The 26,273-nt window shown below is 50.1% G+C and overlaps 3 protein-coding genes across 6 annotated transcripts; 2 read left to right on the top strand and 1 right to left on the bottom strand.

Moving 5' to 3' along the window:
• Positions 2,553 to 7,212, bottom strand: MRPL37 (mitochondrial ribosomal protein L37). Its single transcript, XM_021405542.1, has 7 exons — positions 6,806 to 7,212; positions 5,833 to 6,016; positions 5,218 to 5,333; positions 4,524 to 4,709; positions 4,130 to 4,287; positions 3,389 to 3,592; positions 2,553 to 2,775 (listed from the first exon to the last, which is right to left on the bottom strand). Exons 1-7 carry the CDS (start codon positions 7,185 to 7,187, stop codon positions 2,698 to 2,700), a joined length of 1,308 nt encoding a protein of 435 aa, XP_021261217.1. The 5' UTR covers positions 7,188 to 7,212; the 3' UTR covers positions 2,553 to 2,697.
• On the top strand, positions 7,259 to 17,132 carry LOC110402923 (NADH-cytochrome b5 reductase-like). 3 transcript variants are annotated; one of them, XM_021405551.1, is made up of 7 exons: positions 7,259 to 7,333; positions 7,374 to 7,541; positions 7,918 to 8,061; positions 9,216 to 9,303; positions 12,422 to 12,526; positions 13,893 to 14,096; positions 15,700 to 17,132. In XM_021405551.1, exons 2-7 carry the CDS (start codon positions 7,444 to 7,446, stop codon positions 15,901 to 15,903), a joined length of 843 nt encoding a protein of 280 aa, XP_021261226.1. In that variant the 5' UTR covers positions 7,259 to 7,333; positions 7,374 to 7,443; the 3' UTR covers positions 15,904 to 17,132. The 3 variants fall into 3 exon arrangements, with proteins under 3 accessions (XP_021261226.1, XP_021261225.1, XP_021261227.1); XM_021405550.1 differs by having other exon boundaries at positions 7,262 to 7,333; positions 7,374 to 7,620; positions 7,913 to 8,061; XM_021405552.1 differs by lacking the exon at positions 7,259 to 7,333 and having other exon boundaries at positions 7,487 to 7,620.
• On the top strand, positions 17,701 to 26,094 carry CDCP2 (CUB domain containing protein 2). Of its 2 annotated transcripts, XM_021405541.1 has the most exons (6): positions 17,701 to 20,279; positions 21,919 to 22,266; positions 22,348 to 22,686; positions 23,014 to 23,367; positions 24,718 to 24,896; positions 25,436 to 26,094. In XM_021405541.1, exons 1-6 carry the CDS (start codon positions 20,204 to 20,206, stop codon positions 25,748 to 25,750), a joined length of 1,611 nt encoding a protein of 536 aa, XP_021261216.1. In that variant the 5' UTR covers positions 17,701 to 20,203; the 3' UTR covers positions 25,751 to 26,094. The 2 variants fall into 2 exon arrangements, with proteins under 2 accessions (XP_021261216.1, XP_021261215.1); XM_021405540.1 differs by having other exon boundaries at positions 17,701 to 22,266.

Here is a 26,273-nt window from a genome sequence, read left to right as displayed (position 1 = left end):
GGGCCCTGGGGGCGCACAGAAGGGCTTTCTGGGGCTAAAAAGGCAGATTTCTGCACTCTGTCCCTCAAGGTGTAGGGAACCTCTGGTGCTCACCGGCTCTTGGATCATTTTCAGCACGGCACTGAGAGCTGCCAAGCTCCTTCCTCAGCAGCCTCCCGAGCCCGGCCCCAGGGATAATTGTCTCCCACGTCAATGCTCATTAAATTAAAGGAGGAGGTGAGTGAGCAGGGGCTTCGGCAGGGTACGGCGTGTACTCGCTGGCACCGCTAACAGCGCCTGGATGTTGGGCCCGTACCGGGCACGAGCCAGGGGAAGGTGGTGCTGGAGAAACAGTCCTCATCTTGTGCTGCAGCAAGGGACTCGGCACGCGATGCGCTTGCTCTGCACCCCGTGTGCCCGCTGCAGTGAGTGGGAGCAGCCTGTACAGCTCCCAGGGACTGGAGGATCCCAGGAACAGCTCGGCAGGGTCGCGGTGTTGGCGGCTGCTCCTAATGGAGGGAGCAAGAGCTCTTCTTGCAGCTCTCCCTGGCGGCACAGCCAGCATGTTCTCCCACGTTCTGCTTCCTGACTGCCGTTCATGAAATGTTAATGTCTGGTTCTCGGGCCGTGCTGAGGTAATGCCGTTTAGCTGCTGACGAGCCTTTATGACTTATTGATGCCCGCCCAGATGTGCCTCTGTGCCCCATTCCCAGCTCCAGGTTGATTCCAGCGGGTGACACCGGAGGAACTCTTGGGTTCACTGGATTGCACGCAGTGCGCCTGGCAGGACCCACAGGCCGCCTGCAGTGGGGCTCAGCCGCCCCAGGAGCCCTGCTCTGCCCACCCCGACCTCCCTGTGGGACCTCAGAGCTCACCCAGGACATGGGGCCACCATGCCCCCAGCAACATGAGCACAAACCGGGGCTGGCAGCAGCCCCCTCAGCTCATGTGGCTTCCGAGTGACCGAAGTTGGTACCCAAAGCACCCTCATTTCCCCGCTGAGTGTCCCATGCTTCATTGCTGCCACCCTTTTTCAAAATTGCCTTTGTTCTGCCCTCCTCCATCCCTTCCCATGCTTTGTCTCTAACTCCCGGTGCAGGCAGGACTCCAGCCTCGCTGTTTCTTCTCTCCTGCTGCCTTTACTAGCAGCAATTTCTTTGTGGAGGGGTAAAAGCAGCTGACGGGACTTCAGCCCTTTCCCATGTAGACTATCTCCACAGGCTGCCTTGCCTACCAGGAGCGTGCAAGGTGTTTTATCTCCCTCTTCATGCCCCCTCTTTACCACAACCGATCTTTTAGCAGCTTCCTTAGCGAAGCTGTTCTGCTCAGGAATGCGAGCGCGGCTGAGTGCAGGGCCGGCTGCTGCCTCCCCGCGACGGGCGATGACCCCCAGCAGGAAGGGTGAGCGGTGTCACCTCCAGCTGCTCTGCAGGGCCCCCGCCACATAGCACAGAGCCAGCGAGCCTGGAGAGACAGAACCACCACCTGGAACAGCCTCCGCAAAGCACAACTATTAAAAGACGCTCCTAAATAGCCGGGTGCAAATTACAGATTTAAACAGATGAGCCCAATTGAGCAGCCCTTTGAACAGGCGGAATTAACATAATTTAGATCAATGCAACACTTACTAGATTATTTCTCTTTCAAGCGTTTTCTCCTAACTATTGAGGGATTTATTAATTTAACTCACAGAAGATGCATCGCAATTCATTGAGTGCCACTGCTGATCTCAAGTTTGACTAGCGAGAATCTGTTTTCTGCAATCTGCAGAGCGGAGCTGTTTGATAGCCTGAGACTGGAGCACACAACGGAGGTGTTCATCCAGATGGTCAGACGAGATCACAAAGCACAGACCAGCCTCTGACACAAGAGACTGACGTGATATGAATTTCTTGGAAATGTACGTGCTCTTCCACTCCTTAAAATAGCGCGGGCTGTTCTACTCCTTCCCATGTGCTGAAGGGTATCAGTGCAGAACTGGAAAACATTTTACGTTTGGTTGGAGCTAATTTAACCTCCATCTCACAGAAAAACATACTTAATCCCCCCGTTTTAAAAGAACACGCTCCCTGCTCAGCTAGCTCTGCGTGGCAGGAAGAAATTCTTTGTGTTTTTAGCAGCCAGTGCCAGTTACCAAGCACCAAAGTTTCACACTACGCTCCACAGCGCTTTCCCAAAATGGATACTTCTCTTCATCAGTACTGGGAGAGGTAATAGAACCGCACTTCTGCGGGTTCAACAAACCAACCTCCCCGATTACTGTGGGAACTAAGCGCAGGGCAGCGCGACACCCCAGAGCACCCAGGGGCAAAGCAAAGTAAAACCCAGGCAGAAGGAGAAAGGCATGACTCCTCCGTAAGCTCCTCAGGTACCTCCACGGACACTGCACTCACAGGTACTCTGAAAACAGGTTCGTCTGTGCAAGAGCACACGGAGCGCAGCAGCCGCGCAAAGGAACCACGACTGGTTTATGCTCTTGCTGGGTAACCGTGGAAACATCCAGGAGGATGCACTTGATCACTCTGTAACCTCACAGAGGTGAGCTCCTCAAATTAAAGTTTCTTCAGGCACAGTTTGGTTTTTAAAAAATTTTACTTTCTGCAGCAATATAATTTATTTCTGAAAGTGAATCAGTCCACCTTTCCTTCAGTGTGCGATGGTTCTGGCAAAGAGAAGCAGCAGGTACAGTTGGTGAAGGATTTTCGTTTGAGCTGAATTTCACACAGTTCCATGCAGATACAGTGCCAGAAACTTCTTGAATGTTTCTGGCTGTATGCCATATATTCCAGTGGGCTTCTGCAGAGAAAAGACACGGATGCTCAGTTTGCAGTGAAGTGATTCGTGTAGACAAACAACGGCTTTAAAATACGCTTGAATAAGGCTTCAAAGGTGGTACCTTCCAAACCTCGCTCTCCCTCCCCTCCCCAGGCAGGTTTGTGTGTAGGTAACTCCCACTGCTATAAATCTCAGGCGGCATGAACGCTTTGTCCACCCACCCGAGACGCCCTCCCAGTGTAAGCGGGGCTGACAGCACTGTGCTCTATTTACTCTGCAGAGAAGCTGCCAGTTGCGTGTAAGCTCTTCCTTCGTCAGAGCACAAGTTGATTTAAAACAAGCATACTATGAGATGGTAGATTACAGATGGGGATATCTTTATGTAGGAGTTCATATGAAGCTTGGCACATGGCTTGTATGCTATGCGGTACATCAGCAGTACAAATACTCCCTGGCAGTAGCACCTGCTTAAGGCTCTCCCATAAGAACGGGGCCAGTGCCTGCATCAGTCCCATCAGCTGGTTTAAAACCCGCACCACGGCTCCGTGCCAGCTCCCAAACCTCTGGCAGAGGTCAAAGTGTTGTACATCAAGGACGTCCCCAGCCCAGACGTGCCTCGCTCCCGTTCACTTACTGTAACAACTCTCTTCTTGACTTCTGGGACACACTGGGCACTTTCATACAGATTCTGATCAGAGTCGATCCAGACTAGATTCTTTATGCCATCACTCGACACGAGGTCTGTTGTATTTAACTGGAACACCATGAACTGGAAGAGCTGGCCATCTGTGCCAACACTTTGCACCACTATTGGCTGCTCCAAAACCTGGGGATCGTTCTAGGAAAGAAGGGAAGGAGAACGTTTAAAAAGCCAGCTACCACAGAAATTGTATGAGTAGTTGCTGATTCTGCATATTCTACTTGGTTTAAAGCCAAGATTTTAATAAATGTATTGTTACCTTGCCCAGAAAATTACTCTAGTCAAACAAGTTTTGAATGTAGATTTGGTATTTTAATTAAAATTCCTCCTTCAGCCAGCAATGAAGTATCAATTTGCATACTGAAATGTGGGAAGGGTTAGAGTTTTACAGTTAAAGCTTCTCCCTGGCTCCTACCTATTACCACCCCGGTGCATGTCACATCATGAACACGCTCATTGCTGAGGTGGTGTTCCGGATCAGCAGGTATCAGTAGCCATACCTGAAGGTTAGACTTAGACCTCTGGAGTGGGAAGCTACGATACAGTATCCTCAGTGCAGTTTTGGAAACTACTCTAACATGCTACAGCAAGGGAATTCCACAACCCTTCCCGCTGGCTGTGGTGCTACGGAAAGAACAAAGGCCCAGCAAGACAGCAGCAGTCTCCAATACATACCCCATAGAGCACCTTCGCCTTTGCCAGTGCGTTGCCAAAAGCAAACATCAGCATTTTAGCACGGAGCTGTTCTGGTCTGAACCTGTTAGGACGATTGTTGGCTGATTCCAGGAAATACAGAGTGTGAGGATGAGAGTATGGATAACCATCTTTGAAACCTAAACGGCAGATAACCACATCAGAAATTGCTCAGTAAGAGACTACAGAGCCAATGTTTTCTCCCGTATCTTCAGGATCTGTTAAAGTAATTTGCCTGTTTTTTTCTCCACAGTATTGCCACTGGTGTGGAGTGCCTGCACTGCACACCCATTGCCCCATTCCCATCCTCCCCCTCCCCAGAGCTGTGCGGCAGAAAGGCAAGGACTGCTAGGAAATTCCCACCTCCTAGACTTACCTGTGTCATTGAGCTCTTGGTACACATTCACTTCCTGAAGGTCAATAGTAGGAGAGATGGGATAGAAGGTCTCCAGAACATGGTCTTTTGTGGCCAGTATCTCTTCCTTGGAGGCTACTGGTGGTACTGGAGTCACAGAGTTCATAAGTATTCCATTCAGGCCACGGATCTGAAGGAGAGTGGTTTCTGAGGAGGGAAATCAGGCTGTATTCAAACATCACTAAAATAACACCAGGCAAAGGCATACGTTTGCTTCTGGGCAACAGCACTCTTGCAGCTCTTTGTTGTGCAAGGCTCATTCTCCCCCTCACCTCCAAACTGATCTGAAATAACAGTGCAGCCATAGGTTCTTTTTCTAAGGCAGTAATGTTAATTACTGGTGTTAGCTTGTTAACTAGGCATATTTAGAAAGACAACCGTACAGATGTGCATGCCAAAAATAAGCAACCAGTTCTAAGACACTTGGTTCTCCTCTCCCACCTTGGCAGTATTGCCTGACACCTCAATAACCTCCTCAGGGCAAGGACCCTGCCAACAGCCAAGGCTGCCTATCCTCACAGCGCCATTTCAAATGGAAAGAATTGGTTCTACACCTTGTTCTGCTCTTTCTAAGTCTTTAGCTTTCGAGTGCCTTCATTACCCCTCTCACGATAAGGAAAAGAGCCAACTGCTTTCAAGCACAGCAGCAACCAACCTCTTTCCCATGTAGCTGCAATCCGGTAGTTCCTAGCCAGCATTCTTCTAGCCAGGGAAGGATACTTCATTGACATTGACCGGCACAGATGTATCAAGTCTTCAAACAGTACAGGGCTTTAGAGTTAGGGAGAAAAGAATGGTTACATGAAGTAAATATGTTGTGGTAACGGCAGGCAGATGTTTCTGGGATATGAATGCTATAAAACACTACTGTCTGTAAAATATATAAAAGAGTGACACTTCCAAATGGTTAACTCAGACTTCAGATTAATACCCAGCAAACCAGTCCTGTTCCAAGTTGGCAGAGGTAATGCTTAGCGTTACTTATTTTAAAAATTGACATCCTGCATCAGCTAAAACTTGATCTTAAGCAGAACACAGTCCTTGGCCTAAAAGAAGCTTCAGTATAGAGTGCTTGTAACACTGCTCCTACGGCCAACCTTCAGAACTGTGTTGCTTTGCTTTGTTTACAAGGTGACAAAGGCTCTGACAGTTTTGCACCATGGCTCTCCCTCTAGCAGCTCCATGTACGAGTTCTCCTTGCAGTGTTACAGCCTCTGGTCCTCAGAGTGTTTGATGAACAGCTTACGCCAAAGCTTGAGTGAGCACTTACCAGTATTTTTCTCTCCTGGGAGCAACTTCTCTGGTCTCCCAGAGCCGTGCATGTGCAATCGCACGGTGCACGGCCTCCTCCTGATCCTGGAGCTGGTGTGCCGGGTTCTCGGCAATGCTGAGCACCGCCGCAGGCAATCCTTCCACCAGCTTCGTCTTGGTGAGCCACTGCGCCTGCCGAACCCCTCAAAACAAAAGTAAAAACACACATGGGTGTGAATTTTACTCAGGTTGGATATTAGGAAAAAATTCTTATCAGGAGTGGTGAGGTACTGGCACAGGCTGCCCAGGAAAGCGGTGCAGTCACCATCCCTGGAGGTGTTCAAGAAAAGGGTAGCTGTTGCACTGAGGGACACAGTCAGCGGGCACAGCGGGGATGGGCTGGGGTTGGACTTGGTTTTCTTAAGGGCTTTTCCAACCTTATGATTCTGTAAGTCTATGTATGAGGCCACCAGGCAGACTGGCAACGGGTGTGCAGTGCAGTGGGCTGATGGAGGCGTTCGTGGAATCATGGAATTGCTTGAGTTGGAAAGACCCTTTACAGGCCACCTAGTCCAGCTCCTCTGCACTGAACAGGGACACCTACAGTTCCATCAGGTGCTCAGAACCCATCCAGCCTGACCTCGGATGTCTCCAGGGATGGCGCATCTCCCTTGTTTTCGTTTGAAACCATTTCCCCTTGTCCCATCACAGCAGATCCCGCTCGAGGGTCTGTCCCCTTCCTTCGCACAGCCCCTCCCGAGGCACTGACAGGCCGCACTCGGGTCTCCCCGGAGCCCTCTCATCTCCGGGCAGCACAGCCCCAGCTCTCAGCCCGTCACAGCGGAGCTGTTCCATCCCCGGGTCCATTTTTGTGTCCGCGCTCCAGGCGCGCTGCCCTCGCACTGAGGCCACCCCGGCAGAGGCTGCTCCGGGCTCCGCAGAGCGCGGGGAGAAGCGCGGTCCCGGCCCTGGGGGTGCTGCGGCGCGGGTACCTTCCAGCATGCGGACCCGCTGGTGGCAGATGAAGCAGCCGCGCTCCTTGCGCAGCGGCATGTCCTCGTAGCGCGGCCCGGGGGTGTGCCAGGGGTCCCTCCAGCCGCGGTCCCAGGGCGGGAAGCGCGGCGGGGCCAGGCCGGGCACGAAGTGCTGCCGGCCCGCGTACGTGATCGTGTCCAGCTCCACCTGCTCGCGCACCGGCCGCCGCTCCACCACCCGGGCCAGTTGGTCCGGCGGCGGCCCGCGGGTGGTCCAGGGTGTGCGGGGCAGCGGCCCGCGGGGACGGGGCGGCCCGGGGCGGATGATGATGCCGCGGCCGTGGACCCCCACCCGCCTCAGCGCCGCAGGCCTCAGCGCCACGGCGCCCACGGCCGCCATCTTGCCGCGAGCCGGCGGGAGGACGGAGGGGGCGGGATCGCGGCGTGAGCGACGGCGGCGGTGGCCAATGGGAGAGCTCCGCGGGGAGGGAGGGTCGGTAAATTCCGCGTTGGAGCAGCGGGCGGCGTGCGATGCCGTGCTGGGACGGGGGGGGGTGGGGGGGGGGGGGGGGGGGGGGGGGGGGGGGGGGCTGCTTGGGGCGCGGAGGTTTCGTCCGGGCTGGGTGGTTGTGACACGGGGTCGTGTTCTGCAGGCAATGAGCGGGCGCGAGGAGGAGTGGCAGGCCCTGAAGCCCCGGGAACCCTCTCCATCGCAGTGCTGCGGCGGCGGCTGCAAGCCCTGCGTCTACGATGTGTACGAGAAGGAGCTGGCGCGGTGGGAGGGGGCCAAAGCAGCGCAAGACAAAAGGCTCCTCGTGCAGGAGGAGCAGGAGGTCAGCTCGCTTCCGTGGCTCCCGGAGGCTGCGCTCGGCCACGTGGGGGCTGTGCTCTAAGGTGTAAAGCACGTAACTTAAAAACGCGGCTGGAAAAGCCAAGCTCTCGAAGCACGGGCTGCAGAACGGCCTAATGAATCGGCAGAGAGCTGCCAGCCATCGCCTTGCACTGTTCTTACGGAGTCCCGAGCGTCTCCAGCCCTAAATTGGCACTCCCGGTTTGCTTCCAAAGAAAAACGAAATGATAAAAGGCGTCCTCTAAGCGAGTAATTATTTATTGTTGTTCTTGCAGAGCAGTAATTCAGAGCTAAATCCAGATGCGTTTACTGCATTCAACGTAAGCTCGGTGGAGCAGCTAACAGAGGACACCTACCAGTACAGATTTGAATTACCGGGAAATGGCAGACTGCGATTGGGTTTAGGACAACATATCGTGTTAAGGTATTGTTCGCTGTGCTAGTTAAACAGCCCGCGTGATGTAACCTAATCTATAGCTTTTTGTCAATAGACAAAGCCTTCGCACCAGGCACATTGTAATTTCTATAGCTCTGCAATAATACGGATGAAAGACCTCGTGAGCTCGTTAGCTCTGCTAATTTTATGGTAAAAGCCATTCCAAAGCTCTATTTTTCTTCAGCATTATCCTTGTGCCGGTGGGTCAGAAAGAGCTAGGTGTGATTTAAAAAATAATAATAATCAATTGCAGAAAGAAGGAGTCAAATGTTACAATAGATGGCTTATTCCAGTGCGTTGCAAGGAAGACAATGAGCTGTGCTAACCTCAGAGTTCGGTATTTTAGGCTCTGTATCTCGGAGTAACTCAGCACCCGTGGTGTTACTTCTCATGTCCGGGCATTTTCTGACTGATTTCTAGGAAAACAAGCCTCCTGTGTAGTTTATTGCTCACCAGAAAGGGGCCACCTGGGAAAAGTTAGTCTCTCCTCGCCATCTGTGGTGATCATTGCCAGATAGCAAAAGCCATGTTATGATGCCATTGATCTGTATCTGTTGACGTTCCTCGTGCGTTAACAGCTGATGCATACAGCTGGCTGGCTGCTTTCTGTTCAGCCCTCTCCTGTGGTGCAGCAGAGGGAAAGGCTTGGCCACTTCAGTCAGTAGTGAAGAGCAGTGTGGATATATTCTATGGTAAGAGAAGACTTGCAGGGAAATACAGCCAATGTTGACAAGAGCTTGACTTAAGGCTGTGCCCTGACTTTCATGATTTAATTACCAGATGCTGTCCAAACACAAAAAGAAAGGTATATCCCAGAACAAAAGGAGTAGCACACAAGAGAGCATTTTCTCTCCCCTCTGCCATTCTTTCCCAAACCTCCTTCCACAGATGTGTGCAAGAGCTGAATGTGGGATACAGCTGGGGCCACCACCAGGAAAACAATAGATGCATTATAAGTTATGTTCCCCGTGGATTTTTACCTCTCACAGGGAAATGTTTTGCATCTGTGCACAGGCTGAGCCATTGAGAAGGGGATCTGCTGCCTCCTCAGCATTGCCTGGTCTCCCAGGAGAAAAGCAGAAGTGTTGGTAATATCTGTCAATGACACAAGTTACAGTGGTTTCCTATATTTCTTTTCTCAGAGGAGTGGTGAATGGTTTGGAGGTCCAGCGAGCCTATACTCCGATTAGCCCAGGGAATGCAGAAGGTTACTTTGAAGTTCTAATAAAAGTAAGTCAGTCTATACAATATAGATTAGAGTCTAAGGTGCTGGGAACTGTGTTTTCTTTTAGGAGCCAAGCGCACTGTCAGCACTTCAAGGGAGACTCAGTCAAATCCCTCGTGGACTGTTTCTGTGTTGTTTTGAGGCAGTTGTGCTTTGCTGATAAAAAATTGCTGCTTTTTTTTTTTCCTCCATGAGGCTTAAAGCAGAGGAAGGTGACGCACAAACAAGTGCTTTGCAGCACGAGCCCTGCTGAACATCAAGGCCTCTCAGGAGCCTTGCAGTTGCCACTGTGTAAAGAGGTGCCCATTCCATGTCCCTGATTTCATTTTGCCTTTTCAATCTGTCTTTGAAATCACGCCCAATAGCCAGTCCAGCAGAACCATTTAATTTTGGGAAGCCTTTGCCCAGCCTTTACTTTCCCCTACTCGTTATTTTGCATTAAGGACGCTGCTCATAAAAAGCTTTCATTTCTGTGAAAAATCAGGGTGTGTGCAGTGACAGCCTCATTCTGGATGAGCTGGTGGAGTTCAAAAGGATGTTACAGGGGAGCTTGGCCGGAAATTTTACTGAATATAGTCTGCAGTGCTCCTGTAAATGCATAATTAGTTTGTGTGGAGAATACCGAAGTGAAGATTTTTCTGATACTGTGTTTGTATGTCACTAGTGGTTCCTCGGGGCAGACGCAGGCTTCCATGTAGGTGTGAAACATGGAGTGCTGGGTGTCCCGGGTGGCTGGCAGAAATGACCATTTGTCCTCTGCCAGTTTTTCAGGATTTCATATTCTGGAGGTCTGTTATGCATTGTATGTTCAAACGCAAGCTCTGTTCTTTAGAAATGCGTGTAGCTTGTATAAGATACCTGTGGGAGGGTCATTTCACCATTCTTGTGGCAATTGGTGTGTGGTAGGGGAGAGAAATGTTGCATTTGAGTTGTATTAATAGGATATATTCACTGGATGACTGTGAAATTTCATGTATACTTGCTTACTACTCACAGGTTTTGCATTTCAATAATAATAGTAATGATTGTAATGATACCTTTCCTTTATATAGAAGCTTTCATCCTAAAGGGAGCTATAGTTACTCTCCGGCAGTGACAAAAGAGGTTGGCAACACCCAGTGTAAAGCAGCCATTTTTATAACTCACTCTGTAGGTTGTGGTATATTTCACACTATTCAAGCAATTTTGAAAAGTACTATATTATTATTATTACTATGCAATCCAAGCACTGCTCAAACCCTTCTGTCTCCTGTTATTACAGCATTGCATTTGTGATACTACAGTTAAGAGTGAAGGAGTTGCCATTTACAGAGCATAACCCTCTTTTTGAGTGATTTTATAATGTTAGGGTTTCTCTCCACGTAAAACCGGGTGTAGAAGTTTTCCCCCCAGGAGATAATTATTTTTTCTTTCTATTTAGAAAAATTCATTTTAAACCCACTCAATCACTTCTCACTTCGATTTTCAGAAATAATTTTGGTGAAAGAAGGATTACTTTAGTTACCATTACCATGGTCCGTTGGGAATGGGCCATGAAGAGGGGTTGACTTTTCTCCCCTTGTCTTGGATTTCCGTATACAGGTAAAGAAAATAGGGGTCAAGTACTGTTCCTTGGATGCAACACTCTTTGCCTGAGATGCAGTACCTGCCCAGAGCCTTCCGAGCATGAAATGTTTCTGACAGCAACTCAGAGTCTGGGTATATGTATATGATATATTTACCTTCAGTGTAACTACTGGTGCTAATAGTTCTTAATACCTAGGATATCTTATTTAAGTGAGGTTGGTAGAGGGGGAGGAGTGTCTGTGCTCTCTGTTAGCTAACATTGCCTGCAAGTACAGACGCACGCTTGCTCACTCTTGTCCTTGTCTTCTCTGTGGTTCATCAGTTCTGTTTGCCCACAGTGCTGCTTGGTGGCCAGTCAAGCACTGGGGTGTGGAGCTGGGCTTTTGTCCAGTGCAGAAAATACCCCAAAATAGCCTTTTCTCAGTTATGTGGGCTGAAGGCTTTGAAGACTTGTATCACATTCCATCTTGTGACCTCTGGCTGTGTTGCTCTTCCTCCATCTTATCAGTGGCATCACTTCTGTGCAAGACCAGTTGTCTGCTATAGCTGTTAGGCTTATCTGCTCCTGCGGGCTGGGCCAGCTGTTGTTCTCTGAGCAGATCCCATAGACATTGACAGTTCTTTGCATATATTCTTTCTTGCCAACATCAAGTCATCATACAAGTAGGACATGTGTATACCTATGGCACATTACATACAGCAACACGACTGCTTGGATGAGCCCTTCAAGGCCAGTTTGAGTGGGGCTCTGGGCAGCCTGATCTGGGGTGGCTACCAGCTCACAGCAGGGCTTGGGACTGGGTGGGCTTTAGGGTCCCCTCCAACCCAAACCATTCTATGATTCTCATTTTCCAGCAAGCACTGACCCTTTCTCATCAGTCACAAGTGAGCTTAGCATTCCTATGAGGAAAAGCCTAGATAATGTTTTTTTTTTTGTGCCCAGTAGAAAGTAGAGCATTTTTTTGGCTAATATTTTCCTTCTGTGAAGCCCAAATTAACATATTTTTTTTTGAAAACATGAAGGCATCCAGATGATCTGTTCTGAAAACAGTTTCGTAAATGAGAAACCTCTCGTTGGGTCACTAATTGCATCAATACAACATTTGAGAGACTGAAAAGCAGGAAGAGCTATGCAGTGTTCGTGTAACTATCAGTACCCAGAGGGCATTTACAGATCCCACACCCTGAGATGTGGAGAGCGCTTGAAGGCTCGGACTGTGCTTTGCATTCAAGGCACTCTTCTCCGCGTGCTTTGTAAGCAAGGACTTTGATAAGCTTTTTCCAGTTTCAGAAATTCAGACTGCATGAGAGTGGGTTGTGTTTACATTATAGTCAAGCTGGAATTAATCCAGTATGATTTAATTTAAATGTCTTTGTTTTGGGTATAACTTTGAATTATTTTTCAAATAGAACGACCTTTCTTTCTTTTTAAATGCGTGAAATGTTTTTTTGCCCCCTTCTTGTTTAAATGTAGGTAACTTTATAATTGACTTTAAGCTGGGAAACTTTCCAGCAGAGTATAATTATTCTTTTCTTTTGTGCGATGTTTTTTATTAGTGCTATGAAGCTGGGCTAATGTCACAATACATAAAGACTTGGAAAGAAGGAGACACGGTCTTTTGGCGTGGGCCGTTTGGAGGGTTCCCATATCGGCCTAATAAGGTTAGTTTCCTAAGAGATGTAGGATGTTTGAGCTTGTGGCAGCTAGCTTTGTTTAATAATCCAAAGGGAAGACATCAATTTGATTACTGTTTTCATGATTATTTTAGGGACTTCCTGGTTATTGTACAGTGCTATGGCATTAGCAGTCAGGTGGGGAAAGTACACCTTATTGAACTGCAGCATATGTAAGAGGGAAGAGGAGAGGGAGGTGGGTGGGAGACTGGAAAATTAGCAAGGCTCTCTGCTCATCACTTGTATGTGTTTAACAAAGGAAATTTATTCTGCACCAGCAGTGAGTGTGGGTTGTTTTTGCCTTGTTTGAGCAATGTTGCTATTTTGTGACTGAGCACGAGGGAAAAAGAGGTGTTGATCTTTTCCTCTCCTGGGTGTTCCCTGAACTACAGCAGCTCCAGCGAGGTGTCACATCACCCAGACACTGCAAATGTTGATTCCCATCTACTGATACCAGGCTCTCCGCAAAGAAAGGCGGATCCAGTTTCAGGGGAAGGCTTCTCAAGCGCACTAATTTCATTACTTAATTCTGACCTTTCAAATGAGAAACAGAATTGAAACATAGGTCATTAAGATCTCAAAGCCTTCCTTTTTTTTTTTTTAAATTAATTTTAAATATCCAACAAAGATAGGGCTGTAAAATCACATTGGCCAAGCTCCACGTAGAGCAGTGCTGTTCTGCTTCCTGGAATATCTTCCTGTTCTTAAAAGCTTCCAGGTCATTTGGGACAAAACACTGCAGCTCTGCCTAGAAGTGACTCACTCAGGGACTGGCTGGGTGATCCTTATGCATGTAGGTTGCAGAGCACCTGAGCAATCTGTAAAACTTCTTGCTGTAGAAGAACTGTCCCCATTATAGGCATCCTTTGGTGCAGGTGAATGAGTGAACATCTCCATGCTGCATGTGGGAAGCACTAGGTGCTGCTGCTGGTAGCGTGATTGTGCACCAGGAAGATGTATGGATCAAGGTGGAGAGGAAACTGTTCCTTCCAGTGCACCTTCAGGACTGTATTTTGCAGCATCCAAAATAGCGGTCTTTTCCAGCAAGAAAGCAACCAACAATGGGTCAGCAAAGTGTATGGTTGAACTGAAACTAAAGTTAGGGTAAATGTTTCTATTTGGATGTAATCCAATTTCATTAAGTTTGACACATAAATCCTGAAAGTGCTATCTGTAATCCTTGATGGGGTTTACAGAAAAATACATTTGAAGACCTTTATTTACCAGCTCATGGCCTGATATGTTTTCTCTCTTTGGGGACACTTTACCAGTGTAGCAGCAAGGAGAGACTGACAATGAGCACATTTGTTTCCAGTCATGATGGTTAATTCAGAATTCTCTGTTTTGTTGTTAGCATGGAGAACTCCTCATGCTGGCTTCTGGCACTGGTCTTGCACCGATGCTTCCCATTCTCCAGTCCATAATGGATAATGAAGAGGATGAAACCTTTGTAACCCTTGTTGGCTGCTTCTGTACATTTGAAAAAATTTATTTGAAACCTCTTCTCCAGGATCTGGCACGATACTGGAACATCAGAATATTTTACGTCCTAAGCCAGGTAAATAAAGGAATATGAAGTACAATTCTATGAGCATTCTGTTGTGCTGGATGAACCTTTTCTGTCAGTCTGGTCCTAATTCTTTCCCAGCTATCAAGGCTATTGTTGATCCAGTTGCTGCTGTTCTTAGATCTACTAAATATTCTCGTGCTGCTGGCGGCCTGAAGAATTTCAGGGGAGCAGCCCTCACTGCTTGTCCCTCTTCAACCCCACTGGCAGTTCTTCAGAAGGACCCTCTGATTCATATTCACTCTTGATTATTTCCCCCTCCGCTTCAGACAGTTGTTGCTGCACCTAAACATTTATGCCGAGAAAGGCTTACTCTGAGAGCCTCACGGCAAATAAACTATTTCTCCTTTCCTAATACCAGTGCCTTAGTCTGTCCTTATCTTCCATTTGTTGCTCATGGCTACATCTCTCTCATTCTAGTATGTTAGCACCAACTTCCCAGTGATTTTTTTTTTCCCAGTTGACCCATTTTCAAACTTTCTAAATTTGCGTCCCCCTCTGTAAAATGATTTTCTGTGCCAAATCCATAGGATGAGGGCATACCTCTCAGTGGTCTTATGTTTTGAGCAGTCTTTCTTGTTTTCATTTGGTCCCAAAGTTGCCTGTGTTCTGCACAGATCTGGTAGATGAAAATTATTTCCCTGAGAAATGAGGATTCATTGCAGGGAAGATACAGAAAGAATTATTTATGCTAAGGGAATGAATCCCATTGCATTTTTAGCTTCTCAGATGAATCATTTTTTGTATCTTGTGACGGCTCTGCCTCATGCGTTACGTTCCACATATGGTCTTGGCAAGTTGAGGTTGGATATAGAGGGAAAGTACTCGTGCTTAGGCATCCCCTCAGCTGCTCCATAGGTGTGTGATCAGTAATGGTCTCTGGTGGCATGGCTTAGGTGCTCTTCTCAGGACAGCGCTTTCTCAAGAGCCCAGGAAAGTCTTGAAATTCAACCCAGTGAAGGGCAAGAAACCCCTCTGACCCTTGCTGAGCCCTGTCAGTACTGCCTGCCCTACATGCACATCTCTCCCTCTCCTCTCTTAACAGGTTTGTTGTACTCCAACTCTGAGTGGCGCATCTTCCCTTTTAGGATTGTATGTGTCCCAGTATTTTGCTCTGCTGCCTGTCACTATCAGATCTGAACACCTTCTGCTTCTAATTAATAGCAGCAGGGGGTCCTGCTAGTTCTAACGTCATGGGATGTAACGTTGCTCATGGGATCAGAGCTGTGTCTGGAGCAGGGTTTTCTTCAGTTGCTTTGTCAAGGGAGATGGAACTGAAGGAGGCTTGGGGGAGTAATAGAATTGGGACTTAAGACTTGGGAATCAAAAAGGCGTGGTGGGTAGTGGTTCCCAAAGGAGAAGGTTCTGCGGTGTTACTTGACAGTAGTTACGCTCAGTTTTGTTTGCCTCAGCGGCCAGATCCAGTGGCAGGGAAGTATTTTCGCAAGAGGAACACAGGTCTTGGGATGGATCATTTCTATCTAGGTTGGAGTCCCAAGGGTGAAAAACGTCCTGTGCAGTACTCTGAGGAAAAGAGGGAGATTCAGCTATAAGCAATAGATTGTCTTTTTACGGTCTTTTTTTGCCTTTTCAGGAAACTTCACTGGAAAATCTTCCTTGGAGCTATCAGGAAAACACATACACTGGTCGCTTAAATGAGGACTTGATAAAGACAATAATAAATTCCTGTCGAAGAAAGCCATTTGTATTAATCTGTGGCTCTTCTACATTTGCTGAAGATATGGACAGATATTTGAAAGCTGCAGGAATTGAAGAAGATTCCTGTTTTGTCTTTTAGCAAGGTATTCCTGAGCTAAGGAACCTCAGGCCAAGACTAGGACATTCCATTAAAAGACATTGCCCAAAATCAGTCATCTCACCAGACTGAGGTCCTTATGCCTATTGTTTCATCAACTGATCAAATGTATTTTCCAGTATGATTCTCAGTCTTGGGTGTTTTAAAGATCAGGTGACCTTCCAGAGTGGCTGCTACAATCACCTATACCTTGAGGAGCAGCACGGTAATTTTAGTGGAAGTCTTTACGTGCAGTTTTGAGAGACGGATGCTTCTTAATATCCTCAAGAGACAAGCGTTCAGCTGTACTGTAATATGAAGACTAATGTCTTGCTTTGAAGTCCATGTTAGTATGCGGTGATATTGTGCCCTGTTAGATGTACCCTGGAGAGATTTAATTCTTGGGGAGAAGATAACGAGGCCAAGGGAACAGCAGAGCACTGCCCGACCCTCTGGAGTTTGTGGGGTTTGTTTCAGTGTCATTATCTCGCTGGGTGATGCCAGGCAGGTCACTTCACCCTCTCTGTGCCTCAGTTGCACTCTGATACATTAATATGGGGATGAAGATGCTGCTCTCTGAAAAGAGCCTTTCCAGCCATGTACCAAAAAAAAGACTACCTATACGTGAGGGTGGAATTGCATGTGGTGCTCAAGGAGGACTTGCATTGCCTGTGCTGAACCTTAATCCTTGCGATGCTGTCTGGAGGGAGAAGGAGAATGTCCTAAAAGTCTATGATAAAGCATCAGGATTGTAGCTGCTATCTGTCAGGAAAGATGATTGTCTGCTTTCCATGTACCCTTTCGGCACACCTTTCTGTTTTGCCATTCATTCCTTGTTCGTCCTATGTTGGGATTTCACAGGGTTTCCATAGCTGTGGCAGATGATGATGCATCACCACTCCTGTCTTATTTTTACCTGTTTGACATAATACTCCTTGCACAAGGGGCACGTACTTTGAGAGCTGCTAGAAAAGATGGCTCTGCTTCATGCTGGGAAGCCATGTGGGTACCTGTATGAGGTCCTGCAGGCAACGAGTGGTTGCATTGTATCTGCTGTTTTAGCTTTACCTTTGCTCCAGGAGTGACATTGACAGTGAGATCGTGTCAAGGATGGGCTGATCTTCTAGACCACGTTTTTGACTCCTTCACTGCTGCAGTGAGGCTCTGGCACTGTTGATGGATCATAATAATACGTGCATGTTTAGTGAGTAAATACACTGTTAGCTGTACCACTTGGGTGTGGGAGAACTCTTGTTTTTTTGTGTGTGTGAGACTGGGATCTGTAACAACTGGATCTAAGCTTGGGATGTGCTTGCCCTCTCACATGGTTCAAGGTCAGAGCCCTGAGCAGCCTGGGCCCTGCAGACACCGTCTGCCACGGTTGCCACTGAGCCTTGAGAAGTTCTTTGCAGTTGCACAAAGGTGCATGTTTACAGTGCGTGACATGGTCTTCAATGGCATGGGTTCCCCTCACTGCGGTGAGGTTTGTCTCCAGTTAGCAAATGCCTGGACTCCATCCAGTATGGATGCAGCTTGTAAGATAACTTGGTCAGATCAAGGGTGCGGTGATGTTGCCCACGCTAGGTCCAAGGCAAACTGTCAGTGCCTATCCAAACCCTGTTTTAGCCACTGTAAGCCTCTCTAGTGAAGGTGCTTCTATGCAGCATGGGGCTGATAAAATAAAGAGCTGCCTTCTCTAGCTGCTCTCCCTACTTTGTTCCTAGCTGGGAACACAGGAAATATTTTCCTCCAAAAACCGTATTTATATACCTCTTGCTTTAAGCATCCTGCCTTTTGGAGATACTGCTAAAAACCCACAAAAGCCTTTTAGCAAAGGCCTGAGGTAAAACTTCACGCTTGCTTCGGGAAAGCAACGCATTTCCAAGCAAAAGCTGGGACTGTTCCTTTAAGCACAACCCCAATATGTCTGGGTATTTCAGCACATATGGGCCACGGTGGTTAAACCCTACCCAGCTGGTCCGTCCATTCTGCCGCGAAGCCTCCTGTCTTTGTTCGTGGCTAAAAGGGAGGGTGGTGAGAGACGGAGCAAGCTGTGAGTGCTGCGGGTTGCAATCCTGCAAAGGCAGCCTGCAGGGCAGCGGGAGGAGGTGGCATGCAGCCGGCAGCCCGCTTTGCTGCGCCGGAGGGGATGGGGGCTGCGAGAAATTTTCCATAGGGGAGACCGTGTCCTTGGCGCAATGAACTCAAAGGGGCCTTCAAACAGCCCTTGGCACTTTGTTCTGTGTTTTCAGCCCTTCTTTCCCTTCCCCCCCTCCCCTGTCCTTTTGTCATTTTTCATGCTGGATGTCACGCGCCACGGGTCACTATTCCCCCCGGCCCATGGGGACAGGCCCTTGCAGAGGGCACTGCTGGGCGGCAGCGGGATGGAGGGATTTGGGAGGGCCTTCCCCACTCCAGGGAGAAGGGAATGCTGCTGCCTGTCCTGAGGGGTGCTCGGGTGCTTTGGCCACCCCAGCGAGGGGCACAGCGACACTGACCCCCCCCCCCTGCAAGGCCTCTGCAGTGCTATGCCGGGGAGAGGAGCTTTGTTCCTTTCTTCCTCATGGGCAGCCTAAATACCTTCTTAATTTCATCTCATTATTCCCTGCCTAAATAATTCCTCTTCCTCCTGGGGACCGTGTTTAAAACTTTGATCTCCTCTGATGACTCGCGGTCCTGAGCACATCCTTTCTGTTTAAATGGATCAAATGCCTTTTTGACTCATGATTTATAGATCTGCCTGCCAAGGAGTTCAGGCAGTACAATACAGCAGCCTCAAAAAAAAAAAAAAAAAAAACCCACGGTGTCTCTGGCCTGAGCCCAGCGCTCAGGGCTGACCCAGAGCCGCATGCGAAGGGCTGCCTAGCTTCTCATCAGCATTATTGCTGTTCTCATCCTCCCCTCGTCCCCTCTGCTCTGCTGACGGATGGCGTTGCTTGGGCTCAAGCCCAGCCAGGGAATTGCCATCCCCAGGTCAGGAGCGGGTGAACGTGCCCGAGGCTGATGGATGCCTTTCCCCAGGATGGGGTCACAGCTGGTGTGCTGTGCAGCCCTGGCCCCTGTGTGCTCCCCATCTCCCAGGGGTACTGCTGACATGGAGCGCAGCTGGAAGGATGGAGATGAGCGGCCATGTAGGTGTCAGCGTGCTGAGGCTGATGGTGGAGGAAGGCTGGTGTTACTGGGAGGTCAGTGCTGGATGAACCATGTGGCTTCTTGGGGGATCTGTGGGCTTCCTGGGGCAGGAGAACTGCCCTGGTCTTGGTCTTGATGACACCTGAGCAAGGTGGGAGAGATCCCTCCCCTCCCAGTTCATTTGGCACCAACTAATTGAGCTCCATGGGGGCGGACACGCCACGAATGGGATGTGTGTCTGGTGCCCACCAGCCCTCACATGGCTCCAGCGAGGCTGGGCAGGGGCAGAGAGCCTGGCCAGACGTTGTTGTTGTTATTACCCCTTCGTATTTGGAGGCACTTAATGACCTTGGCATGGAGCATTTCCTGGGAATTAATGGCCAGTTGGCGTTAATGGTCCTTAGCGGCACCTCGGGCCATCGGCTCCTCCCAGCCCATCATTAATCCACAGGAAATGTCTCAGGCATCGATCCTCATTGCTTAATTAATAAACGCATCTCGTCTCCCCGGCTGAGATTTAGAGACATTGGCTGCTTCTTTCCCCACCTCCTGGAAGGTGCCTTGTTCGAGCAGAGGTCTTTCCCACACCTGGCTTTATTTTTCGAGGCCTCTGTGGCTGTGTGCTTCCCGGCTTCTGGCAGCACGGGCTGTGAAGCCCAGCACCAGGATGCTGCCGACGCGGGGCCGGAGCACACAGTGTCTCCAGCTCTTATCAACAGTTGGCTTGTGCTGCCGGTGCCGCAGTATAAATCACGTTAATTCCTGAGGTACTTTTCCGTGGTGAGCCTGAAATTCCCATTTTGGTTTGCTGTCTTGCCTGGCGAACTAAATTATTTTCATAGCCCCTTAAGGGCATATTGTCAGCCCAGACTTACTGCCATTATACACCATATCTGAAACATTAATATCTCTTCTAAATATAGTGTATTGACAAGGTATCTGCTATAGTGTAAATCCTTGGGACATTTGATCCAGATCATTAAAACCGAGTGAAGGAAAGGAGGAATAGATCAAGTTACCTTGCTGCTCTTAATTCAAACAAGCGATGAATTATTCATTCCGCTATTAATTCTGCAGTCCTCCTGCTTTTTTATTTATTTCTCCCCGTATTTATTTTTTCCCTTCCGGACAGACAGCTCTGGAGCGATGCTCGGGCGGCGGTGACGACAGGATGGGGTGCGGGGCCGCGGGCTGCGTGCTGGTTCTGGCCCTGCTCTGCACGGTGCTTGGTGTGGCCCCAAGCGGAGGTAAGGGCCTGTGCACAGCGGGGATGGGGCTGGAGCTGGGGATGGCTCGGCAGCACGGGATGTGCAGGTACGTGGGATGGAGAGTCCTTGGTCATGCTTATTTTACTGAAGGCGGTAGGTAGGGGTTGTCTTGTGGCTACCTTGCACTTTGCTGAAGGGTTTGTTAGCTTTTGGAGTTTTCCACACATATATGCACACCAGTATATATATGTGTGTGTGTATGTATACGTGTGCAGGTTGCTGTGTATGCAACAAAACCCGCGTGTTATCAGTATAATGTGACCCCCAACACAGGCCGCAGCACTCCGTGGGGCTGGGGTGGGACAGATTAGCCTATTATTTCAGCCAACTGGCAATATCCCTCCCCAAAATGCAGAGCACCCCAGGCACCCCGTCCTTAGTGACCCACCCCTCCTGCAGGCTTCCCTCTTGGATATGAATTCCAATAACGTCAGTCCTTTAGCACAGTCCTGTATGGCTTGATTGCCTATCCCTGGTAATTAGCAAGGCACAGAGATCCACCAGCATTGCTGCTCATGCACACGCGCATGTGCACACCAGAACTGCTCGCAGTGCAGCACCGTGCACATCCACAGCTCCCTCCCTTGCCGGGTCACCACACCAGCAAGTGTAATGAACAGCAGTGTGCCATGGCCGAGTATTGATTCGCACATGCTTGGCCCAGATTGATGGCAGCGAGCATGCAGCCATGTTTGGGAACCTGCACGTGCTCCCCAGAGGCTATGCGGGGCCTGATCCCCTCTCAGATGTGATGTCTGTGCCCACTGTGCAGCATACGCAGCCAGCCCTGGCTCCCTCCCTGCCTGCCTTATTTCATTATAACCGTGTCTCAGTATAAAGATTTCATTAGAAAATCAATCCCTACATGCACAACTCATTGTGAAGCACATCAAACCCTTCATCCCTGTATCTCCCGGCCTGAATTCACCGATACCACCTTTGTATGTAAGGATTGTTTTCAGCAGATGTCAAAAAGCTGAAGGGATGGGCAGCCCACGGGCTGACCCCACATTTAACATTTCTGTCTAGAGCTCCTATAATCGGGGAGCTGAGGAGCACCTCTTGTCCAGAGGCTCTGTGGGGCAGGATGCTGCAGCTGTGCCCCACTGGCACAGGATTGGGACAGGGCTGCCTTAGCCCTGCTGCCTTGCCTGCAGGTGCTGGATTTCCCCCTCTGGAGCTTCTGAAAAAAGGAGAATGCATTCCTGGCTGAGAACCAGCTAGAGTGTAACCACTGCTCTCTTAAAATTTATCTTTACTTTCTTTTTGCCAGCAAGAAATAGATACTAACACTGAGCTGTAGGTGGACCAGCAGGAGGAGCTCATGGAAATTGTCAAGTGTGGGAGTCCATCACTCAGCAGGGCTGGTGTGGGGTGGAGGTGGTGGTTACACAGAAGGAAAAATGGCAATGGAGAGAACACGTGTACTGCAGGTCTCCCTGGACACCTCTTCTAGGGCTGGGTGGTATTTTGGCAGCACTGGTGTTAGTATGGAGCTGTGGTGGGATGGAGCTGGTGCTGTCTTGTCCAGTCTCACTGCCTAGCTACTGTCTTTTTAGGCGTTTCCTGGAAAGGGATTCATCACATCTGCCTCCCACCCCTCTTTCTTGTCATTCAGGCATCAAATGTGGTGGGGTGCTCTCAGCACCCTCTGGCAACTTCTCCAGCCCCAATTTCCCAGGGCTGTACCCCTATGAGACGGAGTGCACCTGGCTGATTGTGGTGGCCGAGGGCTCCTCTGTCCTGCTCTCCTTCAGCCACTTTGAGCTGGAGTACCACGCTGCCTGCGCTTACGACTATCTCCAAGTCTACAATGGGGCATCCCGGGACCAGGGGAACCTCCTGGGCACCTTCTGTGGCCGTAGTGCCCCACCGCCTTTCGCTTCTGCCTGGCACGTCATGGCTGTGGTCTTCCGCTCTGACCGGCACGTGGCCAAGCGTGGCTTCGCCGCCACCTACCACAAAGGTAGTGGGAAGGGGGGTGGCTGTGAGGGTGTCCATCCATGCCCGTCCATTCATTAACTTCGATGGCTGTACCTCCCTGCAGATGCATGTGGTGGGCAACTGACGGGGCTGTCTGGAGAGATCACCAGCCCACGGTACCCCGAGAGCTATCCCAATGACGCAGAGTGCCGCTGGAGCATCAGAGCGACTGGTGGCCCTCTCACTCTGGTCTTTGCTGACTTCCAAGTAGAGGGTGGCCAGGGCTGTGGCTTCGACTACGTGGCCCTTTTCGATGGCCCCACTGCCACCGCCCCCAACCTGGGTCGCTACTGTGGCAGTGCCCGCCCGCCCCGCACCATCTCCTCCACCCAGCACCTCTTCATCCTCTTCAAGTCAGACTTCAACATCGTGGGCAGGGGCTTCAAGGCCCATTTCTACTCAGGTGCGGGGCTTGGGGGATAGTGGGAAGGGTGCGGGGATGGGGTGTTGCTTTCAGACTAGTATTTGTGTGGTTCTGTGCAGAGCCAGGAGTTGGGCTTCACGGTCCTTGTGGGTCCCTTCAAACTTGGGATGTTCTATGCTCATGGCCTTGGCCACCTCAGATGCTGCTGTTCTTAAAACTCATGGGTGGACATTGGCCAAACACGAAGTAACAGTGAGATGGAGGGCAGAACAGGCTTTAGCAACAAAACAAATGAGCGTTCATCAGCCAGGAGACTTCAGCTGTCCTTTCCTTCCCTCCCCACCCCTCTGCTTTTTCCCTAAGCAGGTGAGTGCCAGGAAGTCTACACTACCATCAAGGGAAATTTCTCCAGCCCTCAGTACCCCAACTTCTACCCCAACAACCTCCAGTGTCAGTGGAGCATCCAGCTGCCCCCGGGCTACCGGATCAAAGTCTTCTTCTTGGACTTGGAGCTGGAGGCTCGGAGCAGCCTGACCGGTGGCTGTGACTACGACCGCCTGGATGCCTTCGATGGCAGAGCTGAGAATGCCTCCCTGCTGGGGACGTGGTGTGGGAGGGAGAGCCCGATGCCTGTCACCTCCCGTGGCCATCAGCTGCTGCTGGTGCTCCGCACGGACCGCAGCATGGCCAAGCGGGGTTTCTCCCTTGCCTATGTCGGAGGTAAGGCATCCACTCATCCCAGTGGGTGTAAGAGCCATGGGATTTTTCATAGAATCATAGAATTGTTTGAGTTGGAAGGGACCTTTAAAGGTTGTCTAGTCCAGCTCCCTTGCAATGAATGGGAGCAAAGGGATGAAAGGCAAGGGGAGGTGGCCAGGCATTTGGGTACCCACTCATGCATCAAAACCACTTTCCATGGCTCAGCCATTTTGTGTGGGTGCTATCACACCTCAATGCCACATTTGCTGTATGTCAAGATAATCATGTTCGAGCTGACCGATGCGTCGGGCATGATTCGTGCCTGCACTCAGCACAGGATGAGCATTAGGTCCATGGAACGCAGCAGCAGCTGCAGCATCTGTGTGCAACACAGCCCAGCACCCTGCCTGCAGAGCTGCTGGTATGGCAGCACTGGAAGCTGCAGCAGCTGAGCTTGTTGCAAGAGCTTTAATCCCTCTACAGCAGAATCGTACGTCATCTGGAGAGCAGCAGAAGGGATTTTGGAGTACACAGCTGTGGGAGTGAGAGGGGATGGAGCTTTGCCCTAAGCCTCTACAAGCTGGGGAGGGGTAGAATTTGTACCAGGCAGCCAGCAGGCTACGTGTCAACCCCAGGACCACAGAAACACAAGAAAGGGCCATCTCGGTCTCTGTAGCTCTTCATTCCTGCAGATATTTTCCTTTTGTCTGGGCCCACGAGGTGATTTGGGCAGGGCATGTGTGATTTATGGCCACTGGAATGAGAGCCTTCTTGCAGGGAGAGAGGATCCATTTTCTCCTCCTCCTCTTCTTCATCTAATGCACTTTAGTTATTTGGTAAATCTTCTAATGGTTTTTATAATGCACTAAGTGTAGCAAAGTGACACTGTTTTTTCATATTGATTTTATTGCATCTTACCAGTTTCATAGGGCTGAGATTCAGAGGGAGTTGGAATAATTCAATAATTCATTACTGCCCAAGTGCTTGGTTTGAGCTCGGCGAGGATGAACTTTAAAGGAGAGGGGCATTTTTTCTCCCTGCTTCTTTCCTGCATCCATTGCTTTCTGCTCAAGGTGATGGGGTTTGTCCAGTGCCTGGGAGCCCACAGTACCCAGCCCCAGGACAGGGCGGGGCTAAGCCACTGCTGTATCAAATAACACTTTTTTTTTTTCCCCCTGAAAACACATCTTGTCACATCAGTCCCCAGGCCATGGCTGTGGCAGCTGTGCTGGTACCGCACGATGCATAACAGCCATGAGGCCGGTGTCCCCACTGTCCCCCCCTCCACCTGCTGCGTGTGTCATGGGGACAGCAAGCGTGAAAGGTGGCAGTGGTGGCACCTCGCCTGTGTCTTGTTTTTGGCCATGACAGTTGTGCCCATGAACATCAGCTGCACGCGGACAGACTTCCACATCCAGATCCCCATGCAGGCCCTGGCCCAGCTGCAGAGGAACAAGGTGTATTTGGGGATGCCCTCCTGTGCGGCTCAGGTGGTTGGTTCACACTTCAGGATACACACCCGGTTCGACACATGCGGCACTGAGTCCCAGGTAAGGGTTTGGCCAACCTTCCTGCAAAGCGAGCTGGGCAGCGGGCTGACCTCCCTTCCTACAGCTCCCTGAAAGGTGGTAGCGAGCTGGGTCAGTCTCTTCTCCCAGGTAACTACCAGCAGGATGAGAGGTGATGGCCTCAAGTTGCACCGGGGCAGGGGAGGGGGTTTCAGGTTGGATACTGAGGAAAAACTTCTCAGAAAGAGTGGTGATGCACTGGCCCAGGCTGCCCAGGGAGTGGTGGAGTCACCATCCCTGGAGGTGTTCATGAACTGATGTGGCACTGAGGGATGCGGGCAGTGGGCATGGTAGGGATGGGCTGGGGTTGGGCTTGGTGATCTGAGAGGTCTTTTCCAGCCTTAATGATTCTGTGATTCCATGACCTTGTGTTGGTCACACCAGCCATGGGGGGGAATTACTGGCCTCTCTCCCATCCTCCTGGTAGATGCTGGGCTGCTTTGCTGTCAGCTGGATGCTCAGAGCTGTCTCCACAAACCTGTGGAGATGAGCCCTGAGGAGCCTCAAGCCTTGTCTTGCAGAGACGAAACAACACGTCCATCATTGTCAGCACACTCTACATCGACTTCTCGGCGGGCGACCAGGAGGACATCCACCAGTATGAGGTGCAGTGCGAGCCCAAGAGGAAGGAAGCCTCCGTGTCCCTCATCGCTGGCCCCGACCCACACAGGCTGAGCCAGGCAGAAAACATGGTGGATGTGCAGCAGAGGGGGGCGGGAGTGATGGATGCCCACGAAGCCAAGAGCCAGGACACCAGCGACATCGTCTTCATCAGCATCTGCATCCTGGCTGGGCTGCTCATGGTCATTGCTGTGGTCGGGCTCGTGCTGCTGTAGCAAACTCAGGTTGGAAATGTGCCCCCCAAAACCACTCTTGTCCCAAGTTTAGCACTAACACAGCTGCTGAAATGCAGACAGTGAAATGAAGCCTGAGCCCAACCTCCACCTTGTCTCCATGCCTGAGATCTGGGCCGCAGGCAGCCATTTCCCTTCCCATCAGTTTTCCTCTGTCTCTCAATCTGTCCATTTGGCTCAGGAATGCACTTCTTGTGCTCCGTAACTATTCCCGCACCTGCTTCAATTTGTTTTCCCTCTGGTGCTTCTACTTTCAGGAAAGTAACACTGTTTGCTGATGGCTGGAAGTATTCCTGGCAATTACTGAATTCCTGAACATAGCAGCTACCCCCAAATATAGCAATATTTGTAACAAACCTCCATGTTCCCCATCCGTACTGGTGTGGGTGCCGTGGATCCGCACTGCAGACATCAGCATCTCCCCTCGGTGCGCAGTGATGGGTACAGCACATATGGGTGTTTCTGGGTGGTGTTTCTGGATGCCCACGCACCATATCTCAGAGGA

This window comes from Numida meleagris, chromosome 7 (assembly GCF_002078875.1).
Source record: "Numida meleagris isolate 19003 breed g44 Domestic line chromosome 7, NumMel1.0, whole genome shotgun sequence".
Classification (NCBI taxonomy): domain Eukaryota; kingdom Metazoa; phylum Chordata; class Aves; order Galliformes; family Numididae; genus Numida; species Numida meleagris.
Note: the sequence above shows the minus strand (reverse complement) of the source record. Positions and strands in the feature narration are given on the sequence as shown.